The sequence below is a fragment of the Coptis chinensis genome, chromosome 8, assembly GCF_015680905.1.
Source record: "Coptis chinensis isolate HL-2020 chromosome 8, ASM1568090v1, whole genome shotgun sequence".
NCBI classification, from domain to species: Eukaryota; Viridiplantae; Streptophyta; class Magnoliopsida; order Ranunculales; family Ranunculaceae; genus Coptis; species Coptis chinensis.
The window spans coordinates 69,177,639-69,196,468 of NC_141463.1; the positions used below are offsets into that span (position 1 = coordinate 69,177,639).

General features: G+C 33.2%; 1 protein-coding gene across 5 annotated transcripts; it reads right to left on the bottom strand.

Moving 5' to 3' along the window:
- LOC147482678 (protein PSK SIMULATOR 1-like) lies at positions 1–5,153 on the bottom strand. 5 transcript variants are annotated; one of them, XR_015205738.1, is made up of 4 exons: positions 4,714–5,151; positions 2,568–4,501; positions 954–1,055; positions 1–713 (listed from the first exon to the last, which is right to left on the bottom strand). XR_015205738.1 is itself a non-coding variant. In XM_086580099.1 (2 exons), exon 2 carries the CDS (start codon positions 4,452–4,454, stop codon positions 2,787–2,789), a length of 1,668 nt encoding a protein of 555 aa, XP_086436225.1. In that variant the 5' UTR covers positions 4,455–4,497; positions 4,710–5,153; the 3' UTR covers positions 2,286–2,786. The 5 variants fall into 5 exon arrangements, 2 of the variants coding, with proteins under 2 accessions (XP_086436225.1, XP_086436224.1); XR_015205737.1 differs by lacking the exon at positions 954–1,055; XR_015205739.1 differs by lacking the exons at positions 1–713; positions 954–1,055 and adding an exon at positions 1,379–1,672 and having other exon boundaries at positions 4,714–5,152.
- Positions 5,154–18,830: the final 13,677 nt, after the last annotated feature.

Genomic DNA, 18,830 nt, shown 5'->3' on the forward strand with positions numbered 1-18,830 from the left:
TGAAACAGAATATGTTTAGGAAAGAACATCAAATGATGATCCAGTGCATTATACATAGATGAAGAAGCGAAGGTTCATGGAGGAGGTTGTGTGGGAGGTATCTGGGAAACCAAATCTTGTCGAGATCTTTCATTTCCTCAAATGCTTTGATCCCAGACTTCCTTCATTTTCTCAGATGGCTTGATCCCAGATTCTTCCATTTCCTCAAATGGCATGATCCACAGGGTATAAGGAAGGCAGCAGAAAACAGAAGACTTATGCAAATTGTTTCTGGGTTCCTAGAGGAGTAGGAATTGAAGATCAACAGTTTGAGGAACAAACAAACAGAAAGGACTTCCTGCGTGCATTTCTGGAACATGAAAGTAAGGAGGAGAGCCTGCTCTTAAGTATCAGAAGAGATCTGACAAGTTTAATAATAGTAATTCTCAAACACATTCCCTCTACTCAAGATATTTTTTGATACTAAATGCTTGCATGTTGCAGGAAATGTTTTTCGCATGCACTGAAATAACAAGCTAACAATACGACAGAATAGGCAATGACAGAACTGCGTCATGACTCTGAAATGATGAGCAAGGTGTGGACAGAGCTAGCACAAGTTGTGGGGAAGAATAACTGGGGAGACCGATGTTGGAAAGCTTCCTTGTTTGTAGGCTTTAATGGGAAAGAGTGAGTTTCCACCGAGTAACTTCTTTGCTGGTTCCGCGTAGGACCTAGAAAGACAACAACTTTACAGGTTATTAACTTATTACATACCCAAGGGAAGGTGCTTGTTAATGCATGGGAAATTGGAAGATATCCCAATTCTTCGGTGATCCCCTATTCTTTATGCAGGACAGGTTTTTACGCTCTGACATTGAGTACCGTACCAGTGATAACATTTTCAGTTCATTCATTTTGGGGCTGGGATATGGATATGTGCAGGTGTTACTTTAGTGGAGCAAATGCCTCACCTTGCACTTGGTTTGTTGCTGCACTGTTTTGACTTGGAGCATGCATGATCACTATGTCAGTCCAGATGCATTAAACATGAAGGAAATAGGGTGGGGAACACACTGCAGAAGTATACCCAAGAAGAGAAATGTGAACAACAAAAACAAACTCAACAGAACCACTTAGAGATATCTAGAAGTTTTGTACTACACGATTACCAGCTGTGTTGCATGGGTACGGGATGGAGTGTCTGGTTTGGACACGGGTACGACGATTTGGACACGGCAAGATCTGAGAATTAGGGTCTGTTTTGCTTGTGTCCGAGTGTCCATACCAGTGTCCGCAGGACATGGGTACGCGATACAGAGGAAATTAGGGCGTACCCATGCAACAGAGATTACCAGGGATGCAGTAACTTGAAATAAATGGAGTGCAATATGAGATATAATACGTAAATACATGACATAAATGTAAACACTGATGATTAACCTAAATTCAACAATCTACGCGCACAAATGTAAATGCACTGGGATCCATTTTTCAATCAAAGAATGCAAGATAAGAGTCACAATATTCATCAGGTATAACATTGAAATAGCAACGCAGCTTGGTCTATTATATAGAATATTGTTAAAATTATAACTTTACTTTAGTGATCAATTAGGAAGCATGCACTTGGCTGCTCCGGATCTGCTTATCTCTCTGCCAGGAGTACCCTCCTCCTTTCAACCACCTACGCCTAAGTTAACGTGTTCATAAGATCATTGTTTCTTTAAGGCAAAACTCATTAACGAAAAAAGTATACACAACAGCAAACAGTGTACACAAAGCGTACCACAAGAGTGTATTACAAACCATTTGAAGCCTTGAACAGAATTATATACAAGAAAATCTCGCCATATTAACACATATAATAATTAACGGTATATCCTTCAACCAATAATTAAAGATGTGTAGAATAAAAAGGTTCGCTTACACCACTTTTTCTACACCGTATATATAGGTTCTATGTACAACACTTTTATCCAATGCCTCCCAACAAAAGGAACTAAGGTTGTTGGATATGGTATTCCTACAATGGAGATCATTTGAAAATTCCTAACCTATCAAAAGCAATTTTCCACATACAAATTACTTTTATGAGCCAGAAATTTTGATTTCGCAACCCTAATTTAGCAATGTTAAAAATGTAAAAGGGGTTGATTTTTGTGGGAGATGATCTCCATGGTGGGAACATCTATCATAACCACAAAATCAGCTCTTGGAATGAGGTAGTTGGGAGTTCTATAAAATGTTGTATACAAGGTGTTGTAAACACAACCCATTCCTATAAACTAATTACAGGTCCTGTCTAAGATATTAAACCTATATAGTGTATTATCCACAAAAGAATAATGTCTCACACTTCAAACCTTTTGTCTAAATACACTAATATTTAGGATATTTTGCAAGAATATACACAAATTAGGGGACCATGTCAAGACGAAACTTACAATGTCAAACTACTCTTCATGTGAATCTGGTTGTAATTAGAGTTATGAGCAGTAACTTGTGAGACAAACTTTGATGTAAAGGAAAGAAGATATACAGCTCAAAAACGAGGAAACATTGGAGGTCAGATGCTGAGATCGTACCTTAACATGGACCAAAATGTCTACTTCGTACTGTACTTGAGTGGCAAGTACACAACTGAAGATTACCAAACTGCATCCAGTAGCCCTTTTGTGGTCTCGTCTCTTCGCTCTGTAGTAATCTTATTTACTCTTATACCAAAATGAAGCTTACCTCAATCATTTCTTACACAAGGGTGGCTTGTGGTAATTTATCAGTACCTGGCAAATCCATTATTCATTTCAGCACAAACAATCACCAATCCTTTGTCTGCTAGCACACCCCTGCAAAGATTCCGTGTCAAGTGCTCGGCTATGTCTCCAGAGGTAATTTAAACCCACAAGAAGCTCTGTAATTGCAGCTTCTGTCTTTGCCTGATTAGCAAAGTGTAAAGTTTGTACAAGAAGCACATTTGTTCTGGTAACAAAGTGCTGCTGCTCAAAATTCCGCTCAGACTGCCACCTTATCATGTTATGAGCAAGGGGAGCCATCCAATCTAATATTCTTGTCAATGCCTCACTCCACTCTGCTGCAAAATCAGTATCACAAACAAAAGAATTCAAGTTCCTCACATAGGATTTAAGCCTTGCCCTCAATGCCACTCTTAAACTTGTGGGTAACATATTGTACAGGTCGTCTCGTGCATCTGGACCAATCAACTCAGGGGATGTCACTAGTCTCTCGATGACGATGATAACATTAGCATAGTGGAGAGCTAAAGCAGCAGCTCCAAGAGTGAGTGGAGGATCATTTGATACCTTGCACTTGGAAAGGAAGAGAGGCAGACTATCATGAAGTGTGTTACTGTAGGCAAATGAGTCTATGCTGTCATCTCTAGCTCCATTCGCAATTCCTGAATAACCACCATTTGATCTCAGATGACCAGTGCTAAGTGGCATGAAGCAATGTATAACAGGAGAATCGGTTCCACTCATCATGCATCCTTTAAAAGGCCCTATAGCAGCCAACCGCTTGACTCCATGATATGGTTGCTTTGGATCCGTAGTCTGCCACTGTCCGTTTCTGAAAGAAACTGTACCAGAAATTGAACCAGATTGTGTGCATGATCTCCCTAGACGACCTGAAGAGACTCTAGCTAGATTACTCTCAGAGGGATGAACGGAAGACAACATCGATCCAGAAAAGGACTGGCTGCGAGAGAGATAATCAATGCTTATAGATTTGGAAGTATCATTTCCCAGTGAGGCTTCAATCAGATCAATTCCAAAAACACGTTTGATCCTCCCAAATATTGTGAATAGCGATCTACCAAGAAGGCGAACAGTGTAATCATAGCTCCTACTCCATATAGAATTGTCTCGGAGACTCTTGACCTCCTGCCGATGCCGGATAACTTTCTGCTGAAACTGGAGCAAGCTCATCTGACTCGAGTCATTCCTCCGCATCCTTCTAAAAGTCTGTTCAAGTTCCACAAGCACCTCCAACTCTTGATACAAAGTTGCACTTACAACAATGAACCTTTCCATTTTCTTCATTTTCCTCTCCATCTTCTTCCATACATACTCCAACCCATACGGGTCAGCATTATTCTGAAGCAGATCACTAAAGACCTGTTCAAAATGCAGCAATCCAGGGTGTGTACACCTATTCCCAAGCCTACCAACAAACCTCACCAAATATTTAAGATTCTCAATAATTTCTCCACACATCAACCCTAAAAGAAAATCCTCGTCATCCGAAACAAGCTTCTTCACACCATCTGAATTCATTACCTCTTCTTTCCACCTAACAACCTGCTTTTCACTCAAACATTGCCATAAGTGAACCACCTTTGACATCAAATTCGACACTTCAAATGTCAAAACTCCAATCACCAACTTTTCAGGCTCCATAACATTTTTTCGTGAACCTCTCCACCACAGGCTACTAAAACTCCACTCATTAACCATCTCCAACTATACTCTACCTCAAATTAACCAAATTTCTCGCGATCTTTCTGTACCAATAGAATAAAAAATTCAAATTCAACATCAATGCAATTCTAAATAAATAAAATCCAACTAAGATATAGCCGCAATTTAGTCTAATACTACTTGAAATGTTAAACTGAAACTTGCAAGACAAAATCGAAGCAATTTAAAGTCAATAAGTAAGAACCCAAACTTCACTACAATTGACTAATCAAGAAATCCAAAAAAAAACACTTGCCGGCTAAAATTAAGAATAACCGTGAAACAGCTCACCGAGTCAACTCAACGATCCAAAAGATTTTAATTTATAGTAACAGGCAAGTGAGTTGAAGCATTAGGAACTGAGCTGGAAGTGGACTGAAAAATCGGTCAGTTAAAGTAGAGAAAGAGTAGAGAGGTGAAGTAGAAGCATATTAATAACTAAAAAAACGACCAGCGTCGTCAGATAGCTGCGTGCATAAAAGTTGGAAAACGACAAAAACGAGGCAATTACGGAATACGGTTTAACCGAGGTATGGAACTTTTGTTTTTGTTTGTATCGAAAAAGATTCGGTTTATTCATTTTATTCTCCCGCATTTTATGGGGGTTTATTCTTTTGTGTGAAAGTGATGATTGGGTAAGGCATAGTACATTTCGCTGATTCGTTTACTCCAAAGAAGGAAATATATGTGATTACAGAATCTCTCTTAAGTTGTTTGTCTTAATGAGCTAATTTTGTCTTGTTTTGTGTAATGCGTTGTTCTTGTATTTGGACAGTAACGAGATTTTGGATTTGGTCATGATTAGCATAGACGAGAACAATAATTAGGTGTTTATTTGGTTCTTATTTTGGTATATGTCTTGATTCATAGGTTTAAGTTTTTGTTTTTGGTTTAGGATTTCAGCTTAACCGAAGGGAATAAACATGTGGTTCTTTAGAATATGTCTTAGGTTAAGTACTTCAAGAGGTGAGTGAAAAGAATATTGATCGTCCCATTCCACCAAAGCCAAATTGTGATCATTTGTAATCAGATAATTTAAGACAGACGCTTATGCGAAAGCCAATATGGAAACAGACGATCTAGCTCTAACCAGCACACTATTACTGACAGTCAGCATCTTATTTTTGGATGTGTTCTGTCTTTCCCATATCTACTATCTTCTACTATCTATATATTAAAATAGAGACCTTTAAAAGATGATTTTCTCTTTCCTATGTAGCACTCTAATATGAGAGTTAGCATTTTCTCTATCCTATGTGGCACTCTAATATAAAATAGTATTTTCCAATAGCCTACAATCCCACATACATAGAACCTTTTTGAAGAATTTGAGTATATTTCTAATTCTTATATTTGGAGAGTTTTGAGTGTATTTCCAATTCTTATATATTTGATCAAATAAAAAAATTTGCTAAAAAATAAATTTGTATTTAGAGGTAATTTCCTATTACTTAATCAAACACTTTTAGTGTTCTAATTCTTATATATATTTGATCAAATAAAAAATTTGCTAAAAAATAGTGATTTTTGTATAAACTAATTCCCTATTACAAATCATACAATTTTAGTGTCTATGATAAAACACCGACTTATTTCAAATATATCTTTAACACAGCCTCAAAACATAGTTAAAAACAATTATACAAAAAATAACATCACAAAATATATAATAGAAAATGAAAAATAAAAATAACGGAAAAGCAATAATGACAAATATTTTAAAATATGTATAATACTGAATGAAACTAACGTCAAAAAACAATTAATGGATAACTTAAAACTGGATGTAAATGTATCGAACTAACCTCAAATAATATTTAACGGGAAATCGGAAACTGAATGCAAATGCAAGTATTAAACTAATCTTAAAAAGTAATTAATAAAAAAAATCGGAGTATAGATACAACAGCATTAAACTAACCTCAAAAAATAATTAACGGAAAATCAAAACTTGGATGCAAATACATCAAACTAACATAAAAAAAAAAAAATTTGTCGAAAAATCGGAAACTAGATACAAATGCATTGAGCTAACCTTCAAAGATTAAATTAACAGAAAATCGGAAATTGGATGCAACTGCATTGAACTAACATCAAAGAAAAATTAATTATAAATTGGAAACATAATGCAAATGTGTAAAACTAATCTTAAAAAATAATTAACGGAAAATCGGAAACCAAATGCAACTGCACTGAACTAATCTCAAAAAATACACTGGATGCAAAACCTCGAGAAATAATTAACGGGAAATCGAAAACTGGTTGCAAATTCATTGAACTAACCTCAAACAATAATTAACAAGAAATCAGAAACTAGATGCAAATGCAAATGCAACTTTATCAAATAATAAACCGTAAATTGAAACTAGATGCAAATGCATTAAACTAATATCACGTAATAATTAATGAAAATCGAAACCTGGATGCAAATGCATTGAACCGACCTTGAATAACAATTAATGCGTGAAATTGAAATTGGAAATTGGATGCAAATGTATTGAACTAACCGAAAAGAATAATTAACGAGAAATCGAAACTGGATGCAACTGCATTGAACTAATCTCAAAAAAAAATAAATAATGGGAATTGAAAATTGGATGCAAACTGCATTGAACTAACCTCGAATATAAAATAACGGAAAATCGAAACCTGGATGCAAATGCATTGAACTAACCTCAAAACATAGTTGGATTATATGTTGTGGGAATATCTCGATAAGTATAATTTTGTATTTAAAATGGTGTTTATCTTATCTTTTTCCATATGATTGGGAACTCCTTGCTATTCAAGTAGCTTCAATATATATGAATTTCGCCTTATTAGGCAATCTCACAAAACTTCAATAAAACTTCTATTATTAAACAACAAAATGAAGCTGAAGGGTTTTATTAAAAGTGAGTTATTTTTTTTTATGGAGAGTGAGGTTTTCACGTTATAAGAAATTTAGTTGAGTAATCAATATATAATAGTTCTGCATATTTGCAAATATTTTCCAGAATAATTAATATAACAATATTCGTTCGTAGATAATATTTGAAGATTCCACACAGTGAGTCATGTATAATTTAAATAATAATTAACAGAAAATCGGGAGCTGGATAATCTTCGATGATCCCACATAGTAAATTAAGCATATTTTACTTTTTATGTCATGTTTGCAAGGACACTACAGATGGATCAGTAGAAGTTGGTATTACACACCACATCAGATAATTATAAGGAAATCAAAACTGATTCAAATACATAACTGAGCTCAAAGAGTAATTAACGGAAAATCGGAAACTTTATGCAAATTGCATTAAAATAACGACAGAGAATAACTAACGGGAAATTAGAAATTAGATGCAAATCCTTGGGAAATATTTAACGGAAAATCGGAAACGGTATGCAAATACATCAAACAAACCTCAAATACTAATTAATGGGAAACCGGAAACTGAATGCAAATGCATTGAACTTAACTCAAAAAATAATTAACAGAAAATCAAAAACCGAATGCAACTGCATTGAACTAACCTCATAGAATAATTGGTGGGAAATCGGAAACTAAATGCAAATATATTGAAATAACCTCAAAGAATAGTTAACGGAAAATCAGAAACCGGATATAATTGTATCGAACTAACTTCAAAGCATAAATAATCAGAAACTAGATGTTATATAATTGAACTAACCTTAAAGAGTTATTAACGGGAAATTGGAAACTGGATCCAAATGCAATGAACTAATCTCAAGACTAATTAACTAAAACATTGATAAATGGATGAAACCGCATTGAACTAAACTAAATGAATAATTAATGGGAAATTATAAATTTGATGTAACTACATTGAACTAACCTAAAAAAATAATTAACGGGAAATCGGCAACTTGATGCAAATGCATTGAATTAACCTCAAATAACAATTAACATAAAATCGGAAATTTGATGCAACTGCATTGAACTAACCTCAAAGAATAATTAAAGGAAAACAAAAAACTAGATGCAACTACATTAAACTAAAATCAGAGATTAACTAACAGGAAATCAGAAATTGGATGCAAATGCATTGAAATAACCTCAAAAAATAGTTAACTAGAAATCGGAAGTCGGATGTAATCGCGATCGATCGACCTCAAAGCATAAATGCCAACTTTTTAGCCTTCTCACATGAGTAATTACGAGTAATTAGGAACCCAAAATGAAAGTGAGTTTATAAAAAACGGACTCTTACATGTATGCAAACAAGATATAAAATTGTAAACTATCGAACTAACCTATAAAAATAATTAACGGAAAATCATAAACTGGATGCAGATGTATTGAACTAACCTCAAAAAGTAATTAACTAAAGATTGAAACCTGGATGCAAATGCAATGAACTAATCTCAAAGACTAATTAACGAAATATCGTAAACCTGGATGCAATCATCTTCAATTAACATTAATGAATAACTAACGGAAATCATAAAGTGGATGCAATGCAATTGCAAACTAACCTCAAATAATAATTAACGAGAAATCGGAAACGTGATGCAACTGCGTTAAACTAACCTCAAAGAATAATTAATGAGAAATTGGAAATTGGATGCAACATACTACATTAAACTAACCTCAAAGAATAATTAATGGAAAATCAGAAACTTGATGCAAATGCATTGAACTAATAACTTTAAAACATATTTGTATTATATATAGGGGGAATAAATGTCTCGACAAATATAGTTTGCATTTTAAGTAGTGTTTATTATAATTATTTTATTGTGATTGTGAATGCCTTGCTGTTCAAGTAGCTTCAATATTATCTCCGCCACATTGGGCATTCTCACAAAACTTCAATTATTAAACCTAACAATAAAAATAAGTCGATGAGTTTTATCAAGGTTTGGTGCTTCATTTTTATAGAGAGTGGTGCAAGAAATTTAAATGAGTAATTAATATAATTTTCATATCTCATAGCTATGCATAGTTGCTAATATTTTTTAGAATAATTTAATATAACGGCAACCGTTCGTAGGACACGTTCATGTGATAAATCTTTTCAAGTGGGAGTAGTGTATACTTTGAGGATATGAAAACAATCAATCTGTTTTAGTTATTTCGGTTTATTTTCAATAAAAATATATTCTTATTCGAAAATTTGCCGCTAAATCACCATAAATCAAATAAAACTATTATACAAGCTAGATCGAGTTTAAGATAATTCCATTTGAAAATTACGGATTAATATTCTAAACCACAAAGTGAAGATGCTATCTCAATTTGATCATTTAGTTTCCAAGTACTTATCCACCATAATCGCTGTTCATTAACGTATTTCGGTTTATTTTCAATAAAAATATATTTTGATTTGAAAATTTGTGTGAGACATTTTGTAAAGCCTTTTCAGGACACAAAATATTTAATAGATCCCGGGCGTATGCCCGGGTCCAAAATCTAGTCTATATACTAAAGCAGAGACCTTTAAAAGAGGATTTTCTCTCTCCTATGTGGCACTCTAATATGAGAGTTAATTAGTTTTTTCTCTATCGTATGTGGCACTTTAGTATAAAAGATAATATTTTCTAATAGCCTATAATCCCACGTACATTGAACCTCTTTAGACAGTTTGAGTGTATTTCTAATTCTTGTATTTAGAAAGTTTGAGTGTATTTCCAATTCTTATATATTTGATCAAATAAAAAAAAAATTTGTTAAAAAAAATAGGTGATGTGTAGAAAGTAATTTCCTATTACGAATCAAACACTTTTAGTGTTCCAATTATTATATATTTGATCAAATAAAAAAAATTGCAAAAAAATAGGTGATTTATAAAAACTAATTCCCTATTACAAATTATACAATTTTAGTGTCTATGATAAAACACCGACTTATTTCAAATATATCCTTAACATGGCTTCAAAACATAGTTAAAAGCAATTATACAAAAAAAACATCACAAAATATATAATAGAAAATAAAAAAAATAAATAACGGCAAAACAATAATGACAAATATTTTAAAATATATATAATATTGATTGAAACTAATGTAAAAAAAAAACAATTAATGGGGAACTGAAAATTGGATGCAAATGCATCGAACTAACCACAACGTAACTAATATTTAACGGGAAATCGGAAACTGGATGCAAATACAAGCATTAAACTAATCTTAAAAAGTAAATAATAGAAAATCGGAATATGGATAGAACCGCATTAAACTAACCTCAAAGAATAATTAACGAAAAATTAAAACTTGGATGCAAATATATTAAACTAACATCAAAAAATAATTGTCGAAAAATCGAAATTGATGCAAAATGCATTGAGCTAACCCTCAAAGATTAAATTAACAGAGAATCAGAAACTAGATGCAGCTGCATTGAACTAACTTCAAAAAAAAAATTAATTATAAATTGGAAACATAATGCAAATGCATGGAACTAATCTTAAAAAATAATTAACGGGAAATCGAAAACCGAATGCAATCGCGACTGAACTAATCTAAAAAAATAAACTGGATGTAAAACCTCCAGAAATAATTAACGGAAAATCGGAAACTAAATGTAAACTCATTGAACTAACCTCAAACAATAATTAACGGAAAATCGAAAACTATATGAAAATGCAACTTTATTAAATAATAAATGAGAAATCGAAAAATGGATGCAAATGCATTAAACTAATCTTACAAAATAATTAACGGGAAATCAGAAACTAGATGCAAATGCATTGAACTGACCTCAAATAATATAACAATTAACAACAAAAAATTTGAAATTGGATGCAAATGTATTGAACTAATCGAAAAGAATAATTAACGATAAATCGTAAAACTAGATGCAACTATATTGAACCGATCTCAAAAAATAAATAACGGAATTGAAAATTAGATGAAATCGCATTGAACTAACCTCAAAATATAAATAACAGAAAAATCAAAACTGAATGCAAATACATTGAACTAACCTCAAAAAAACATAGTTGGGCTATATGTTGTGGGAATGTCTCGATAAGTATAGTTTTGCATTTAAAATAGTATTTATCTTATCTCTTTCCGTATGATTGTGAACTCCTTGCTATTCAAGTAGTTTCAATATATATGAACTTCGCCTTATTAGGTAATCTCACAAAACATCAATCAAACTTCTATTATTAAACAACAAAATGAAGTTGAAAGATTTTATCAAAAGTGAGTTTTTTTTTAATGGAGAGTGAGGTTTTCACGTTATAAGAAATTTGGTTGAGTAATTAATATAATATTAATATATAATAGTTATGCATATTTGCAAATATTTTTCAGAATAATTAATATAACAACACCCGTTCGTAAATAATCTTTGAAGATTCCACGTAGTGAGTCATGCATAATTTAAATAATAATTAACGAGAAATCGGGAACTACATAATCTTCGATGATCCCATGCACATAGTAAATTAAGCATAATTTACTTTTTATGTCATGTTTGCAAGGACACTACATATGAATTAGTAGAAGTTGGTATTATACACCACATTAAATAATTATAAGAAAATTGGAAACTGGATTCAAATATATAACTAAGCTCAAAGAGTAATTAATGAGAAATTAGAAACTTTATGCAAATTGCATTAAACTAACGATAAAGAGTAACTAACGGGAAATTAAAAATTGGATGCAAATTCTTGAAAAATATCTAATGGAAAATCAGAAACGATATGCAAATACATCAAAGAAACCTCAAATAATAATTAATGGGAAACCGGAAACTGGATGCAAATGCATTGAACTTAATTCAAAAAATAATTAACAGAAAATCAAAAATCGAATGCAACTGTATTGAACTAACCTCATATAATAATTGGTGGGAAATCGGAAACTAAACACAAATGCATTGAAATAACCTCAAAGAATAGTTAACGGGAAATCAGAAACCGAATATAATTGTATCGAACTAACCTAAAAGTATAAATAATCAAAAACTAGATGCAGATGTATTGAACTAACCTTAAAGAGTTATTAATGGAAAATCGAAAACTGGATCCAAATACAATAAACTAATCTCATAGACTAATTAACGAAACATTAAAAAATGGATGAAACTGTACTGAACTAACCTAAATGAATAATTAACGAAAAATTATAAATTTGATGTAACTGCATTGAACTAACCTCAAAAAATAATTAACGGGAAATCGAAAACTTGATGCAAATGCATTGAACTAACCTCAAAGAACAATTAACATAAATCAAAAATTGGATGCAAATGCATTGAACTAACCTTAAAGAATAATTAACGGAAAACTAAAAATTGGATGCAACTGCATTAAACTAAAATCAGAGATTAACTAACAGGAAATCCAAAATTGGATGCAAATGCATTAAAATAACCTCAAAAAATAGTTAACTAGAAATCGAAAGTTGGATGTAACTGCATCGCACTAACCTCAAAGCATAAATGTTCAATTTTTTAACCTCCTCATATGAGTAATTATGAGTAATTAGGAACCCAAAACAAAAGTGAGTTTATAAAAACGTACTCTTACATATATGCAAAAACCGTATAGAAATTATAAACTATCGAACTAACCTAAAAAACAATTAACGGAAATCAAACCGGATGCGATGTATTGAACTAACCTCAAAGAGTAATTAATGGAGATTGGAACCGGATGCAAAATGCAATGAACTAATCTCAAACACTAATTAACTAAACATCGAAAACTAGATGCAACTATAATCAAATTAACCTTTTAATGAATAACTAATGGGAAATCATAAAGTGGATGCAATTGCACCGAACTAACCTCAAATGATAATTAACAATAAAAATCGAAAACTTGATGAAACTGCATTGAACTAACCTCAAAAAATAATTAATGAGAAATTGAAACCTGGATGCAACGTAATATATTAAACTAACCTCAAAAATAATTAATGAAAAATCGAAACTTGATGCAAATACATTGAACTAATAACCCTAAAACATATTTGTATTATATATAAGGGGAATAAATGTTTCGACAAATATAGTTTTGCATTTCAAGTAGTATTTATTATAATTCTTTTATTGTGATTGGGAATGGCTTGCTATTCATTCAAGAAACTCAATATTATCTTCGCCATTGGGCATTCTCACAAAACTTCAATCAAACTTTTATTATTAAACCTAACAATAAAAAGAAATCGATGAGTTTTATCAAGGTTTGATGCTTCATTTTTATAGAGAGTGGTGCAAGAAATTTAAATAAGTAATTAATATAATTTTCATATCTCATAGCTATGCATAGTTGCTAATATTTTTTAGAATAATTTAATATAACAACACCCATTCGTAGGACATGTTCATGTGATAAATCTTTTCAAGTGGGAGTAGTGTATTCTTTGAGGATATGGAAACAATCAATATGTGTTAGTGATTTATACACATTAGTATGTAAGCCGAACGGTGATGATTTACCGCTAAATCACCATAAATCTAATAAAACTATTATACAAGCTAGATTGAGTTTAAGATAATTTCATTTGAAAATTACGGATTAATATTCTAAACCACAAAGTGAAGAGACTATATCAATTTGATCCCTTAGTTTCCAAGTACTTATACACCATAATCGCTGCTCATTAACGTATTTTGGTTTATTTTCAATAAAAATATATTCTGATTCGAAAATTTACTGCTAAATCACCATAAATCTAATAAAACCATTGTACAAGCTAGATCGAGTTGAAAATAATTTTATTTGAAAATTACGGCGGCAAATTTTTGAATCATAATATATTTTTATTGAAAATAAACCGAAATACATTAATGACCAGCGATTATGGTGCATAAGTACTTGGAAACTAAGGGATCAAATTGAGATAGCCTATTCACTTTTGTGTGAGACATTTTGTAAAGCCTTTTCAGCACACAAAATATTTAATAGATCCCGGGCGTATGCCCGGGTCCAAAATCTAATTACTACTGATTACTTACCTCGTTTTTAAACCAATGGAGATTTGACCGTTTTACTTTGACCAACCTGTGCCTAAATTTCAACTTTCTTGACCTGCCAAATTTTTGGAAGTTATTAAATCATCATCCCCCGCCCGGCACACACACACACACAAAGTACACACACTGCATATGGTAAAATAATTTAATGAAGCAAAGAGAAGCCTAGGCCTCGACTACCACAGCCTTGTTTGAGTTATAAGCACAAAGATGGGAATGAATTACTCACGCACTTCTACTCAGTTTAGGTTTGCAAACTGTCCTCTTCTTGTCTGACTCTGCAAATCAAATCCAATCAATTCCTGCTACTGTTTGGTTCCAAAGGAAGTGTAAGGATTCCCCAGACACCGTAAAATACAAAAACAAGAACAAAAAACAAAAGCCAACAAGGCAAATAATTGCAGAAACTCAGTTAATATGAAATAGGGATAACCCTATCTTCTGCAACTCAGGTAATATGAAATAAGGTTAACCCAAAGAAAAAGAAATAGAAACAATCCTCACTCAAACTCCACATTTGTCACTAATCACTTTTAAGACAATCAGTACCCGTTTAAAACGAAACAGCTCATTGCTAACCAGAGTGTACATATATTTCTAATAAAGTAATAACACTCTTCATCCCCGACCAGCTGCTAAAGCAAGAAATAACAAAAACGAACTAAACGTGCGTTAAGAAATTTGAAAATTTCACAATAGATTAATAAAACACTGAAGTTAACTGCAACCGCTTCACAGTAAGTGTGAAACTTAAAAATGAAATCTTTTATTGTGTTCAGTACATGAATTATATTCTCCATCATAGTTCTATCCAGAGGTGCATTACAGGTCAACCACCAATACTTTGGGAAACAGCCAAGCATGGCCCTTCAACTTTTGTTTGTAACAACATAAACATGAAATTAGCAATTATAACAATAATTCAATAGTTCCACTTGATTCCCAGTTCTCGAATATGCATCTCAGCTATGCTGCTCAGGACCACTAGATGTGAACCAATTGTACGATATCACTTCAGAAATCTTAAAGGCTCTCTTATTTCTGTTCAGAGAAAACTAGGTTGAAGGATACAATGTCGGGGTGATAATTTAATAGGACAAAGTGTATCTCAATGAGTTCCAAAACTCAGATTATTGACTGACATAACGCCACACAGGTACCATAAAACAACAAAAGATTGAAACTAGGTCGTTGAAAGCCACATCAGGAAAAAGAAAGCAAGACTTGAACGCAGCAAATGCAAACGAGAAAACAATAACCCCAGCTACCTACAGAAGTTGCCAATGGCATATAGTGAGACACCCATAGAGGTTGCTAGTTCCCAAAAGATAATCATTGGAGAATAGCACATGCTCAGACTGCAGATTGACCCTGGAAGTGCATGGCTAGTTCACAAAGGATGAGGGAGATCTGGTTAGGGTCATCTTTGTCTATTCAACCCCATTTTTCCATAAAACTTAATGAAATTTCAATTTTCCTGATAAAAAAGGTAAATAGTGATGAGTCTGATAAACTAAGTACAATGTTAAATGGGCACTGACTCAGTAGTCAATACTTCAAGAAGTAAGCCCCTGTTGTTTTCAAAAACTTCAGCAGTATTTATAATAATCACAAATTCACAATAAGATATTTCTAAACCCAGTTCATAAAATGATCGACCCAACTCAGTAACTTACTGCTGTGGCAAAGATGAATTATCCATCCCTATATCAACGAGGGAAACCACACTGGTTGCCTTGCACAAAAAAGCCTAATCTAGGACAACCAGCTTCTTCATACATTCTCTTCATACCCAAAAAAAACAGAATTGAGCCCATCGGAGTGATTGTTACAACCAATGACGTGCACAGTCAATATAAAAGGATAACAAAACACATTCCCATGACTATGTGCAATAATGTAACTCCGAATGTATCTTCCAAGTCTTGTACAACAAAGTGCACGAGTACAACTATGGTGTAGAGACTCATGGTCAAACCCAAAAGGTTTGGGTGCAGTGAAAAAATACCTGAGGCTATAATTACTGGTGAAGCAAGCAGCTTGTTTAAACAGTCAGGGCAACTCTAAAAGACAATGAGATAAGCTCCTAGGAATCTTCTTGAGGGAATCTATTTATTAAGAGGTCATCAAGATCGTGACTTGTGGTTTGTTATGTGTGGAGGGGAAGGAACTTTGAGCGCGACAAGAACACTAGAAGATTGCTGAAAACAAGAAAACAAGAGTAGAAGAATAGAATTACAGTACAAAGAGAGAAAGGCCTAGTAAAAGGAGGAAATATAGCAGGAGCTTAGTATATTTTCAAGGAAGTATGAACTTATATTTTCCAGGGGCACAAGTTTAGTATATTTTCTAAAAAGCATTTTTACTAAGAGCTGGAGTTAAAGAAGCATGAGCTTGTAATTCACTTTCATAGTTCTAACTAGTAGGGAGCACCAGATAGTTATCTATGTGTTGGTCTCCTACTCGAGCTTCAAAACCTAATCATCCTTCTTGGAGTACTATATTTGTCTCACTCTATGTCAGATGCATGAGACACTAGTAGGAACTGAGAGTGAGTTTCAGGATAAGCGACACACAACTTTTCAACTCTTTTCTCGTTCAATCTCCAAAACCTTCTATCTCATTCCCAAACGTAAAACCCAAATTGGTAGATAATGCTCTAAAGAAGAGATAAAATATGAAATCCACTTCCCAATCGTTCAACTCTTCATATATTTCACACTAAACAGTTGTACTTTCTCCAACGTCTCCAAATGGCATGCTCTCATACCAAACTTTTACACCTTTTAATTAACTATAACTTTTTTTTGGACCGGTAAAGTGTAATTTTATTAATATATCTAAAAAAGACACAATAGGATGAGATATCCTACGTTACATAAGCATAAAAAAAAAAGTATTAGGCAAGTCCCATAGTTTAATCAGTTCATAAAGGACTCCCATCTAAACACAAACACCTCAAAAGGTATGTCTCGTGTCTCAATATGCACCTTCGACCAGAAACATAAAAGCGTTTTGATGGTTAGCACTACTTTCTCCATAGGCATTATTACTCCCTCAAAGTGTCTCTGATTTCCCTCCAACCAAATACCCCACAGAATTGCAAAGGGCAACATGTTCCAAAGCCGGCATCCCTTCTTAGAATGGATTCTCAAGCCCTATGAGACTAATAACATCGTCACCGAAGCCGGACAAACCCAAGAAACCCCCGACTCTAGAATAAATTGACACCAAACCCGCCATGAAAAAGGACAAAGCAAAATAATATGGTTCATAGACTCCCCATCCCTTAAACACAACGGACAAAAGTTGGCAAGGACTTCTTTGACACGTCTTTTTCTAAGATTGTCAATAGTCAAGATTTTACCTAGAGATGCACACCAAACAAAAAAGGCAACCTTTGACGGAACTTTAGGATCCCAAATAATGACTAGAAAAGTTAGGAGGGTATTAAGATCACAACGGGGAATCAGTGAGTAGAGCTTAAAGTAAAAATCTCCCTTTCTTGTTGATAGACCAAAGTCTCTTATCTCTGTTCGGTCTCACAGGAGGAATATAATCTAACATCATCGTGAGAGCAGCCACGTTCACCATATCCCTATCAGAGATAGCAATATGAATACCCAGGTCCCAAGCAATGGAACCATTTTGTTTCCTCATGAACGATCAAACTTGCAGGTTCTTTAAGTTAGAAATAGCATATAATATAGGGAAAACATGTGACAAAGGCCTCTCGTCTAGCCAAATATCCTCCCAAAAGCAGATGCTACCACCTTTGCCTATAACAAATCTAATATGCATGTAAAACACCTCTCCCACTCTAACCTACTTTCTTTGCCATGATATTGTGGAGTACAGATTTTAAGGATTCAATGTCACAACTTATGGCTGAGCAACATTTCAAGTAACTATTGGTATTAAAAACTCAAGCCAAATTCTATAGATGCTATTCAATTTATAGTTCTAAGCCAACATAATTTACTAGTTTAGTATACAATAGAATAAAAATATAACAATACAGGGTCCACTATTTTTGTTTTTCTACTTGTCATTTGCATGTTGATCTATTTCTACTGTGACCATTGAACGTAACTCGATGACAGATGTATATATTATATCCTAAAAAGTAAAAGAATAATTATACTAAATCATGGAAAACAGAGTCAGCGTAATAAATTCAAATGCAAACTTATAATAATAATAGTAACAATGACAATAACAATAATAAAAACGATTTGAGCCATGCAAACTCTCAAACTGAGAACTGGGACAAGTCATGTCTAAAAAATATTCTGAACCTTCAACTCAAGGAAAAGGCCTATAGAGAAATAGAAACAATAAGCTAAATTCTAGTAACATTTGATTTATCGAGCATGCATCTTTTTTACCTTTCTTAATTTTATCAATGCATATGTACTACTCATCAGCTTAACAA

Coding starts and splice junctions, on each gene's coding strand:
- LOC147482678 (XM_086580099.1), bottom strand. CDS start 4,454: ATGGTTAATGAGTGGAGTTTTAGTAGCCTGTGGTGGAGAGGTTCACGA.